The sequence below is a fragment of the Quercus lobata genome, chromosome 3, assembly GCF_001633185.2.
Source record: "Quercus lobata isolate SW786 chromosome 3, ValleyOak3.0 Primary Assembly, whole genome shotgun sequence".
In the NCBI taxonomy this organism is placed as follows: Eukaryota; Viridiplantae; Streptophyta; class Magnoliopsida; order Fagales; family Fagaceae; genus Quercus; species Quercus lobata.
The window spans coordinates 20099656-20112265 of NC_044906.1; the positions used below are offsets into that span (position 1 = coordinate 20099656).

General features: G+C 35.2%; 1 protein-coding gene across 4 annotated transcripts; it reads left to right on the forward strand.

The window, feature by feature from the left end:
• The first annotated feature begins 1359 nt into the window (after positions 1-1359).
• Positions 1360-8061, forward strand: LOC115979898 (serine/arginine-rich splicing factor SR30-like). Of its 4 annotated transcripts, none has more exons than XR_004089225.1 (15): positions 1397-1479; positions 1917-2011; positions 3582-3647; positions 3783-3857; positions 3975-4083; positions 4163-4209; positions 4315-4372; positions 4757-4806; positions 4964-5020; positions 5101-5231; positions 5332-5385; positions 6289-6383; positions 6480-6971; positions 7090-7158; positions 7786-8061. XR_004089225.1 is itself a non-coding variant. In XM_031101981.1 (14 exons), the coding sequence occupies exons 2-14, from the start codon at positions 1925-1927 to the stop codon at positions 7831-7833; spliced, it is 885 nt and encodes a 294-aa protein (XP_030957841.1). In that variant the 5' UTR covers positions 1361-1479; positions 1917-1924; the 3' UTR covers positions 7834-8061. The 4 variants fall into 4 exon arrangements, 1 of the variants encoding a protein (XP_030957841.1); XR_004089226.1 differs by having other exon boundaries at positions 6938-6971; positions 7786-7840; XR_004089227.1 differs by having other exon boundaries at positions 1360-1479; positions 6289-6971.
• The last annotated feature ends 4549 nt before the right edge of the window (positions 8062-12610 follow it).

The window sequence follows — 12610 nt, forward strand, 5'->3', positions numbered from 1 at the left end:
TTCATTGACATCATTGAAGTGATAATCCGTGAGAATCAAATACTATATTTATTTACTGAGATTGTCCCTTCCTTGTGGTATCTCATAAACAAAGTCAGGGTTGGTGAGGAGGTATTGCCACTACATATGATCTATAAGGTAGTTCATGAGAAGCTAAGAGAGTTTTAGTGCATTTGAGTTTTTTTCAAATCAGATGCCCCCACCAAGAGTAAATCCAAAGGGATCCCCTAACATGTGGCTTCTACAAAGTCAATTTTGATGGTGCCACATTTGAAGCAAGTCTCTTTCTTATACATTTACAAGCAAGGCAATGGTTTAACGCACGCTTTAGCAAGGAGAGCTAGAATCTCTTATCCATTGTTAGCCACTGAGCCTAGATGGGGTCAATTCCACTGAACATTCATGATGTATACTAAACTTGGCAAAATTTGACTCAAATTGGTAATTCAACCTAAACCCGAGATTTTTGATCTAGAGTAAAAATGAGTTGACCCATGACTTGATTTATTTTACCGAGTCGGGCAAGTTAACTTGTATGACTCGTGACTTGACATGTTTTATTTATTAATATTCTTAGGATAATGGGTTATGTAAGGCTAAGTGTAAATGGTGTGGGAAAATTTATACAGCATATAGCAATTTTCAAGTATGAAGATTTTCATAGCTAGATCTATTACTAACATTGAGTAGATTGAGGTGCGCTCCATATTAAATATTTACACTTCTTCTTTACTTAATATATTATTATTACTCTTTTTTAATTTAGTTATCCTTCTAGGTAATATAATTTTATTATTATTTTACATGCAACAACAATATAAGCAATTGAGAAGATAGATAATTTGACTTGGTTCACGACATTTAGTGTGATAATACATTAGCAGAATTTGAATTGTGTAAACTTAAGAATCAATGTATTATTTAACTTTTATTTTTGAATATTATGTTATTTTTTTATATTTTGTTATTTGTTATTTTTTAATATGTGAAAAAATTATGGGTCAACCTATAACCCAATCTACACTACTCCTTGCATCTCATTTAAAAGACTTGTTTTTGACTTGAACCCAATCGACCCACCTAACTTGTTTGGCAATTTTAGCCCAGCTTGAATAAAAAGTGTCTTGTTTTTTAAAATAAAAAATTTAGAAATAATTTCAACCTATGACACTAATTAAATTTTTTTTAAAAACTTTACGCGTTCCTCTCTGTATACCTTGCCACCATGTGGCAAGAGGGAAAAGGGTGTCGGTTTTAACACGCAACGTAAGGGCAATTCGGTACATTCGCACGGTAAATCTTAACATATATTATATACTAATTTTTAATATTTTTACGGTTATCACCATATATACATATCTGCCTTCGTAGCTTATTATCCCAAAGACTCTTCCAGAAGCATTCAGCCAAAAAAAAAAAACACTTTTTCAGAAGCTCCCATTATCTTCCAAAACCAGACTCACTTCTCTATCTTTCAAGGTAAATTATATATAATCCTTTTTTATTATTGTTACTATTATTATTATTTTTTTAAGTTTAATTTTCTAAGCCCATGTTTTAATTTGTTTGGTAATTATTTCGATTAATTTCTTTAATAATTCATAGTTTCTTTAAAATAAAATTTACTCAGTGATCCACAATATATGCATGTGTTTGGATCAAATATATAAATTAAGCTTTCAAATGGGTCTTTGTTTTTTTTCCTGGAAAAGATTCAAGTTTGCATCTTTTTCTTAAATGGGTAATTGTTTTTTTTTTTTTTCCTGGAAAAGATTAAATCTTGCATCTTTTTCTTAAATGGGTAATTTTTGTTTTTTTCGAATTACAACTTTTTATAGTGATTTTCGTATTAGTGAAGTCTTTTTTTTTTTTTTGATGATTTGAATCAATTTGAAATTGTTTTTTTTTTTTTTTAGGGAAAAAAATGAGTAGCAGTTCGAGCCGTACCATCTATGTTGGTAATCTCCCAGGTGATACTCGTTTGAGAGAAGTAGAAGATCTCTTTTGTAAGGTACTATTTTCTTTTACAAATATAGTTGGTGCTTTAATTTTTATTTTATTTTTTTGGTGGGGGTAGCACATTTTTGGTGTTCAATATGATGTGGTTTAGTTTGATAGATTAGATTGTGTTTAGTGAAAAGTTGATTTTTTTTTTGGGTAAAATTTGTTAAATAGAAAAGTAAAAAAGAAAATTTTTTCTGTGGAATTTGGTGTAGTTAAAGAATTGCTACGCCAAATTTGAAATATAATTGGCATGGGTGTACCTTTGTAGATTGACTCAGTTGATTGCATTAGTTTGTTTTTGTGTCCAGCCACAATTTTTGGTGCTTGGTAGGACTTGAAAAAGGTTTTCGTTTTGGTGAAAGTTTGAAATTCTGTTTACCTTGTTCGTTTAATTAAGTGGAAGAAAGATAAATTTGTTGGTAGTATTTGGCACATTCAAAGAGATTTTTTTTTTGGGTGAAAATTTGAATTTTTATTTTCATACCCTTTTCTTTTTTGCAGTAAAATCTGTTACTTATAACGGAAGAATGATTGATTTTTTTGTGGAATTTTTCATAGTCAATGTGTTGCTTTGAGCATATTGTTTTAGATAATTTAATAGTTTTGATGGGGTGGGGGGATTTGAATCCTGGATGTCTCCATTAGAAACATCAGGAAGTGCCAGTTGAACTACAATGCTTGCCTCTTGGTACAAAGCCAGTGAGTTCTAGCTCATACAGCCTCTCCTCACTCCATAAAAAAGGCTGGAGGATTAGGTCTTTGGGTTAAAACCTATTGTGTGTGCATGTTGTTCATGTAAACTTACAAATTAGAAAAAGCATATTGTTAACACAAATACCTGCTGGTTGTGGGTGCACCTTTGTTGAATGATTCAGTTAATTGCATTAAGGTGCTTTTTTTTTTGGCCGTGTTTTCAGCATTTTGTAGGTGTTAAAATCTTTGGTTTTGATAGTTTCTTATTTATATACTTTTCTTTTCTCGTTAAGAATTTTTACATATAAAGAAAAGCAGACTGAGTTTTGAGGAGTTTGCCTTAGTCAATGAGTTATTTTGAGGATATTCTTAGTGTTAATACATAATATATATATTGGTTGTGGGTGCATGTTTGTAAATATGATCGAGTTGGTTGCATTAAGTAGCGGAGGTATGTAAGTGTAGAGTTATTTATTCATTAGAGGGAGAAGAGTTTGGTGGTGGAAGTCACATTGACATTGGGTTACTGTTAGCATGAATTTTTTATTTACTGTTAATAGGCAACGATTTGCTGTTATTTGCTTGGTAGAATGTGTACTTTTATAACAGAGTCATCTTTGTATCAGATTCCAATATTTCTTGGATAACCCAATAAATATGTGATACTTCTTAAGAATCTAACCAGAATTTGGGGGAGGGGGAAGGTAGGAATCTGATACTTCTCAGAAATGCAATAGATTATCTCAAACTATATTATATGATTATTTGTTTAGAACTGGGATCCAATCTACAACGATAAGCAAAGGAAGGGCTTATGAATATTGAAGCTATATTGAGTTTTTTGCTGCTGATTCTGTATTTTTGTCTTTGATGTCCAAATGCAGTATGGGCCTATTGTTGACATTGATCTGAAGCTCCCACCAAGACCCCCAGGCTATGCTTTTATTGAGGTCAGTTCTAATCGTACAAACTTCTGGTATTTACAAAGCTGCATCAATGTTCAATTATGGACGTCTATTTTAATTTATTTTGAATGGACTTTTTTATTTTGGCTTATATAGTTCATTAAAACTGTCATTTTGCAGTATGAAGATTCTCGTGATGCTGAAGATGCAATTTATTACCGGGATGGGTACAACTTTGATGGTTATCGCTTACGAGTTAGTGACACAGAGCCTGTTTACCTTTACTTCTACTTCTGAGTATTTGCATTTATCTATTTATCTTTGTTGTTTTTTCAATATTTTCTCATGAATTTTTTTTATTTGCATTTAAAGGTTGAACTTGCACATGGTGGGCGAGGAAATTCGTCATCAGCAGATTATCATGGCAGTTATGGTGGTAGTGGCAGTAGCCGTGCTGCTCCCAAGCATTCTGACTATCGTGGTATGTGTTGCCTTCAATACATCTCTTTTCAGTTATACAAAGTTGTGTTGTAATGATTTTATGTGGCTCCATCATGCAGTTCTGGTCACTGGATTACCTCCTTCTGCTTCATGGCAAGACCTAAAGGTAAGCATGCACCTATTTAATTATGTATGTTTCCAATGTAAATTTCTAAACATTCAGCAAGCGGGTTTGCTAAATGTGTAATGTTTCTGTATATTCAATAATTAGGATCACATGCGGCAAGCTGGTGATGTCCTTTTCTCTCAAGTATTCCGAGACCGTGGTGGTAAGTTTGATTAACTGTTTTGCCCCTTTCTTTTCTTTATTATACAAGAGTATGAACAAAGATACAAAAACTGGGTGGTCAAAGAACCATTTTATGCTATTAGCAATTTGTGATTGGTTTATTCTCAGCATAGCGAAGAATTAGAGGTTCTAGTTGAATAAAGAGATCTGATATTTCATCTGGAGCATAATCATTCTGATTAATACATAATGGGTGATTAGACGTGAGCACAGCACTAACTTGGAAATTGGAAATTATCTGGCATATTGATGAAAAAAGAGATTTTATTGCCTTCATCTCATCATATGTTTTCATTTGGATAAAGAGTTCTTCCATTGCATTGGAAAAGTTCTCATTTTCAATTATTTTTTCTCCTCTTTGCAGGCATGACAGGAATTGTGGATTATGCACACTATGATGACATGAAGTATGCTGTAAGTTACTAAACTATTATTAATTGTATAGGAACCTTTTTTTTATTAAAATACACTACTTTTCTTTTTCAACTGGAACTGGATTTGAGTTGAGAATCCTTTTAAAGGAAAACCTCATTATTCCCTTTGTGAGTTCTCTTCTTCTCTTGCCTTGTAGATCAAAAAACTTGATGATTCTGAATTTCGGAATGCTTTTTCTCGGTCTTACGTACGGGTATGTCACAATGTCTTGATGTGCTGAATTCTGGGTTTCTTTATTCATTTTGCTTTTACTTATCTACTTGCTTTGTCTAGGTGAGAGAGTATGATTCGAGGCGGAGTTACTCTAGAAGTCGCAGCCGTGATTCAAGACGGAGCTACTCTAGAAGTCCTTACATGTCGAGAAGCCCTAGTCGCAGCCGTAGCTATAGTGGCAGGAGTGGGAGGTTAGCTTTTAACTTTTGGTTTGTTAAGTAAAATAGGTTTTTTAGTAAAATAGTTTTTGTGAAGTAAGATTTGAAATGAGATTTTATATGTTGTTTGCAGCATATCTCCAAAGAGAAAATATTCACGTCGATCTCCATCAGTCTCTGGTTCAAGGTCTGTTTTGTTTCTCTGTCTTCCCCATCAGGGCTTTCTTTCGGTTGCACTCCAATTTCAATTTGTCTAATAAAATGATTCTTGATTTACATGCCTAAGGCTTATGCACAGGAATTCAATTTAAGTCCTTATTGCTTCTAAAAATTAATAATTAATGTGATGTTTTCTGGTTTTCGTGTGGGGTTACTTCTTAATCTCGACTCATATAGGTTTTAGTGAAACTGATTGGGGTTGGCTAGATATATTTCTTAGGCAGGCTCATCCTTTTTCCTTCAAATTTTGGTCGTAATTCCTCTGTAAAACTCGTAACTCTCTCTGGGATTTGAGTTGGATGATTTTTCAGACATCCATAGTTATTTACCAATGAATGTTCATCTAGCTGATCTAAAAGCAAAGGCTTATGTGGTAATGGATAACAATAAGCATTGGTGAATTGCTCAATCTTTGGGGAATTTGTGTTCTTCATAGAGTGGTTCTACAGTTAGCAAGCTCTTTTCTAGTTCCCCTTGCACTCCCCCCCCCCCCTTTAATTTTTTTTCTCCTTGCTACTTTTTCTTTATGCAGCAAGGGTCCTTCCTCCTTAAGTTTTTATTTTTCATTTAGTGAACATAGAACAAGAATATGAGCATCATACTGGCAATCTTTTTTTGGTATCACAAAATCAGAGTCAGTAATATCTTTCATGGGTCATTCAAATTTTGATGATATTTTTGACTTTCTTTTCAACGTTTTTGTAAAAGCTTTCTTCCCGAGACAATGTAACAACCTTCAGAGATTCCATGAACTTTTTCTACACAAATTCTTTTTTATTTTTCAAAGAGGAAGTGGTTTCTTAAAAAGAGGTTTACAAAATTGGTCAGTCGTCATACTTTGTTTATGAGGGTTGCCTTGTGTGTTTGCTAGATCTGGATCTTTGCGGCGACCTGGGGACTGCATGTTAGGAACTTGATGTTGATGGCATGTGGTACTCAACGCCTGCAACTCTTTTGGTTGCTGAGGTAATACCGTTTTGTTGATGAGCACCTCTGGAAAAACCTCAATGCTAAAATAATAATACTGATATATTATATGCATGGTCTGCCAATGGGTGCTAGACTGGATCATTGTTGACAAATTGGTTGCGCTTTAAAAGCTGGATTACCTGTGAACTGAGTGCTATTGGTACACTCAACAATTCTGTGGTGTAGACAATTCAAAACCTCCTCAACGTTATTATAACTTGCGGTCAGGATTCTGGGGTGGATATCGTTCTCCTTCCAACTAGGGTTTCCATGATGGTGCTGTATTTGTTTTTTCTTTCTTTTATTGGTCCATTTAAGTTCTCATGTGCTGCTGGATAAAGATGATTTACTAAGAGGATTTGATCATGAGAAAATTGGGTTGAGTTCTTTTAATATTAGTTGCTGCTAAAGATTTGTGGTATATTCCATCTCTTCTATTTCATCCTTTGATTATGGTAAACCTAAATGGAACCGGGATTGAGGCTCTGGGATCAAGGTTTTGCAAAATTGTTGTTGATATTAAATTGGGTGGTTTGTGAACTTTTGTGCAGATCTCGATCAAGATCCAGATCTCCAGTTACTTCTGTAAGTAACATCTTAAGGCTTTTATCTTTAGTTTTTAAGAAGAGAAAACAAACATGAATTGATGCCATTATTCACTCCTGGGTTTTTTTTTTTTTTTCACTGATTTGCCACGATGCAGCATCGTCGTCGTGAAAGTCGCAGTCCCAGCAGGAGCGTTAGAAGTATATCACGATCCCGTTCGGCTTCTGTATGATTTTTCTCCTTAGTTTTGCTATTTGCTAATATTTTTTTCTACTCAAAAACAAAAAAAGTAGCTAATATTATTTTGTACCAAGGGTAAAACTTAGATACAAATTCCTTAGGTGTACATTAAGTTCCCCAAATTAAATTTGATCATGTTTTCATTGGCTAATAAGTCACATGATTGAATTTTATTGTCCTTAGGAAAGTTAACATCAGGGGTGAAAAGCCTCTGGATTACCTGGTAATGAGTATAAACTGCTTAGCCCATTAGGGGTGAAAAGCCCCTTGATTACCCGGTAACTGATTCTGGCGTGTGGGGTTAGTTGCTTGTAGGAGTTTGATTAACAGTAAGGATTGTTGTACAGTATGCTTTGCGACGTGCAACTAATCTGAGTGAAGTTCTTCTATGTCATCCAAAAAAAGAAAAATAAGAGAAGGAAAGTTAACATCATTGCACTGTATTGTTTATTGAAGCCATGTGTCTGAATTTAATTGAAACTTAGGAACAATACCACTAGGGAATAGCACCTAAGTTTAGACCTTGCCCTTGCATTGGTTACTTGTCTTTCATTTTCCCTTTCTGCCCTGTTTTCACTAGAGTTTTTATTGGTTTTATGACTTTGGTTCACAGGTGAGATCTGATCGAAGCCGATCTATTGACTCCAGGGATCGTGATTGAGCGCAAATTTTTAGTAGTTCTACATTCAGCATGTTCATGTCGGGGACATTAGGACACCTAACTATATAAGTATATGTAGTTAGCTACATAACATTTGGATCTGGATATTATTGGACGGTCTTGTAGTCTTGTAGTGCATGTTATGTTTCTTAAGTGAATAATCAACACAACTAAGAACAAACATTTTCTACCAAAATCTAATGGTACTGCTGGATCAATTTCTTATTTTGTTGCGTTGTGGTTTGATGTTACTGGTTGTTAACCCATTCATCCTGAGATTTTGTCACACGAGACATCCAAATTGAAATCCGTAATTTTAAAATTTTTTACCTGAGATTTGCACGACCCACCATTTGAATGTGGTTGGCCGAGTGGGTCGGGTTGGGTTCTCAGGCTCTAAGCACTCCTCATTTTAGGCTGCAATTCGAATTGCATGCACGAGTGGTCTATTTGGTGTTATTAGTGAGTCATCACCCGGCTGCTAAACCCACCAAAAAAAGCTTGATCCACAGAATGCCTTGATAAAGTTTTTGGGTGGTTCTACTATAGAGTTCTTAATGAATGGATTCTATTTTATCATGTTATTAACATTTAAATAAATATTTTGATTATTTAACTTCAGTTTATGAGCTTTATAATTAGGATTAGTTTGTAACCCTTGCATAAATACGATTCATTGAAGAGTAATGATAAATCTGTAGTTAATCATCTTCATATAAAGCAAATTTTACAAAAAAGACTTGCAAATACTATAACTATATAATCATCTATAATAACATATTGATGCATGCTTGAGTGCTCTTAGTTCTTTAGTCACTGAAGTCAGAGTGCAGAGGCTACTTTTGAATAAGATGTTACAAAAAATTATTTTATAGGGCAAGCCTGATTTTGAGTAAGAATAAGAGACCTGAATCGAATAATGACTATACTAAAAAGACTATACTAAAACTTAGTGATAAAGAGCAAAAGACTATACAAAAAATAGTGATAAAGAGCAATTATTATGGAGTACATCCTATAGATTTTCATTATACTAAAAATTAGCTCATGTTTTCACATATTGATAAAGAGCAATTATTATAGATTCAAATCTTATTGTATCGATACCAAAAAAAAAAAAAAAAAAAAGGCAAATTACTTATCATGAACCACTCCATTTTAGGAAGAATTTAATTACCAGTCAATTATTGGCTTTAACGATTTTGCATTGTTTTATAAATTGAGCAAAATAGAGAACGAAGAAAAAAGAAAAAGTGACTGCAGTTTTTTTTTTTTCTTCCTCCAATGAGGTGTGACAAGTCATCAAATCGATGACAATATTCATGGCTTGAGTTGGTGCTTGCTCTTTTGTTTTATTTTGAGATATGTAAGAATAAAGTCATGATTTAAAGGTCAATTGATACAATATTCATGGCTTTAGTTGGCTCAACTAGCTCAATTCTCGCACAATGTGCGATACAATTTATTATTAGTTTTCTCAAATATTTCAATAAGTTTATCAAGAATCTTGTAACTTAATTGGTTGGTATCTTAATTTCCAATAGAGACATTTATAATTTAGATCCCCCACTTATTGATGTTTAAAAAAAAAAAAAATTGATTAAATTTTTTGGTAAGAAATTGTAACCTTTAGTTATTTTGTAGACAAAATAGAAATCACAATATATATATATATATGTGTGTGTGTGTGTGTGTGTGTGTGTGTGTGTGTTCACAAATTGAAAATTGCATGATATAGTGGTTAATATAGATAAACATGTTTCATGCCTAATAAAAAAATGCATATATCCTTCAATTATTATTTTTTACATTCTTAGTGGTGTGTTATTAATTTTTTCCCCTTTTTGTTGGACATTGCTTCAATTGTTGCATGATATAGTGTTTCAATTGTTTCTCACATTAAAAAAAAAATTGTTTCTCGTATAAATCTTAGAAAAATTATATTAAAATTTTGCTATGTTATAAAAAAATAAATATATTTATTCTATTACACACACACACACACATATTGTTGGGAAACTGCCTTAAATTCCAATTGTGATTTGGAAAGTCAATTAGGTTTCCTAGTTGAAGACAAAAATATTAATTTGGGTTACCTTGTTATAGAAGGAAAGGATATTCCTTGGTGTGGAAGGAAGTCTATTCCTTGTTAAAGAGGTAATGTATTTTTATTCCAAGAGGAAATAGACTCTTTGTTAAAGAGGTAATGTATTCCTAGTCCAAGAGGAAATAGCAAAATGGTCTTATAAATAGACAATGTTACAAAGAATTTGATGACTTTGGCCCAAGAGTCCTCCCTATGGGGAGAGGGAAAATAAAAGGAGGAACATAAGAGGAAGGAGAGAGTAAGGTATGTAGGGAATTAACTCGAATTTCCAACCTGTGAGAAAAAAAAAAATAGAGAAAACACACGCCAAAGAAAACAATCACATGCACAAGACAATATTTACGTGGTTCGGCAATTTGCCTACGTTCACGGAGTTGTAGGGATTTCACTATTATTAGGGAAAAGTACAAAGTGCGGCTACAATTTTTCTTTCACTCAAGAAACACGACAACAACAAACCCTAAGCACACAATTGCATTTAATACACAAAACGGGCCAAAAAAATTTTTTTGAGGGCAAAGCCCCCGGACCCCCAGGAGGCTTGTCCATAAGCGCTCCAGCTTGGGCTTATCAGCCCAAGCCTCTGCTCCATGGACTAAATCTTAGAAAATCTTCCATTAAAAATCACGCAACATTATTTGGGTCGGGTCAGATCGTCAAACCGATTCAAATAAAATTAGGCTCCACAAAGCCCAACAAATCTCCCACTTGGAGACTAGTTCAATCACCAACATCAAACCGCAATCCTCCAAAAACAATCCCTCATCCCTGTAACTCATCCTCCTATCCTCAAGCTAGAAGACCAACTGAAACTGCACGTAGCTTCAGCTTCTCAATAGTGACACCCTTAGTCAACATGTTTGCTGGGTTCTTAGATCCACAAATCTTCTCAAGTATTACCAGCTTATCTTCAACAAAGTAATAAATAAAAGTGGTATTTTGTCTGTATATGCTTCGACTTTAAATAAAAAGCCGAATTTTTTGCAAGAAAGATTGCACTCTAACTGTCACTGTGTAGAATGCCCATCTCCTGCTTCTTACCCAGTTCATCTAAGAAACCATGTAACCAAATCATCTCTTTTTCAGATTCAATTGTTGCAACATACTCAGCTTCTGTAGTAGATAAAGTAACAATTTTCTGTAAATTTGAAGCCCATGATATAGCTATACCACCCAAAGTAAAAACAAACCCAGTAGTACTCTTTCTACTATCAATATCACCAGCAAAATCAGCATCTACATAATTGCCTCCCAATGCTGCTTTCTAGGCCTACTCATAAATCTGCTCACAACTCCCACTGCATGCGCAATGTCTGGCCTGGTACACACCATAGCATACATCAAGCTGCCAATAGTTGAGGCATAGGGCACCTTGCTCATATGGTTCCTGATGGTGTCATAAATAAATCCCCAAGTCCATAACTCGTCCATATGTCTCGTCCAACAAAAGAAGCTACAATAGGCGATGAAAATTACAAGCGTACTGGCGAACCTCGTCCATACATGGACGAGCAATACCTCGTGAGATCTATTTATCAGTTATGAACGTCAAGCCTTCCAAGATGATCTCGTTATCTTCCACTGAAGATGGACGAGATCATCCTTGAGGTGTCGTCCATCCTGACTATGGATGGACGAGTTCATCAGCGTCCGACCTAGGTAACTTCCACAGCGGTTATGGAAGTTACTCCTAATTCGCCGGACTCCTCGACATTGGGAACGGTTCCTAAACAGATAAACCGTTCCACACACACACTATATAAGGCTTCTTCGATGAAAGGTAAGGGGGGTCAGACACTTTTACTTTTGAGAGAACATTTCTTCGTTACAGAGAGTTCAAAGTAACTAACTTGATCATCGGAGGATTTTTGGCCGGTCCCCCACCGGTCCCCTCTGATTCTGTGTCCTTTGTATTACAGGAAATAGCCTAAAGATCAACGTTCGAGTCCTATCAACCCACTGATAAAGGGAGAATCATCAGTTGGCGCCGTCTGTGGGAAGAAATTGTTTCACAGTTTACTTCTCCGTGACAAAGGGTCGATGGTTCGGACTAGATCAAGGGCTACTAGCCCAGGCCATCAGGGAAGCAGCAACCCGCATCGTGATCGCCAGTCTGCCCCGGTCATGCAGTCATCTGCCCAACATGCACAATCTATGGCAGACGCTATGGCGGAGTTGACTCGCCAAAACCAAGAATTACGAATGGAGATCAATATGAGGAGGCAAACGCATGAAGAGCGTGAAGGTGGACAAACACAAAGTCATGGCGGAAGAGAGAATACCGAAGTTGGAAGTCAGTTTAGAGGCACCACTTCGCGAACGGTACCACACCTGAAGGAAGAAATGGATCAAATGAAGAGAGTTATGGAGGAAATGAAGGAAAATATGAAAAGGGCGAATCCGATAGAAGATTTGGTTCACAGGACTGACTCTCCCTTCACGGCTTCCATCAACGGTCACCCCCTCCCATCAAAGTTCAAGTTGCCTTCTCTGGATTCATATGATGGAACACGTGACCCGTTTGATCACATAGCCACTTTCAAGACCACCATGCATCTTCAAGGGGTGCCTGATGAGATAATGTGTAGAGCCTTCCCTACCACCCTTAAGGGTTCAGCACGAGTTTGGTTTAGCAAAATACCTCCAAATTCGGTGAGTTCTTTTGAAGAG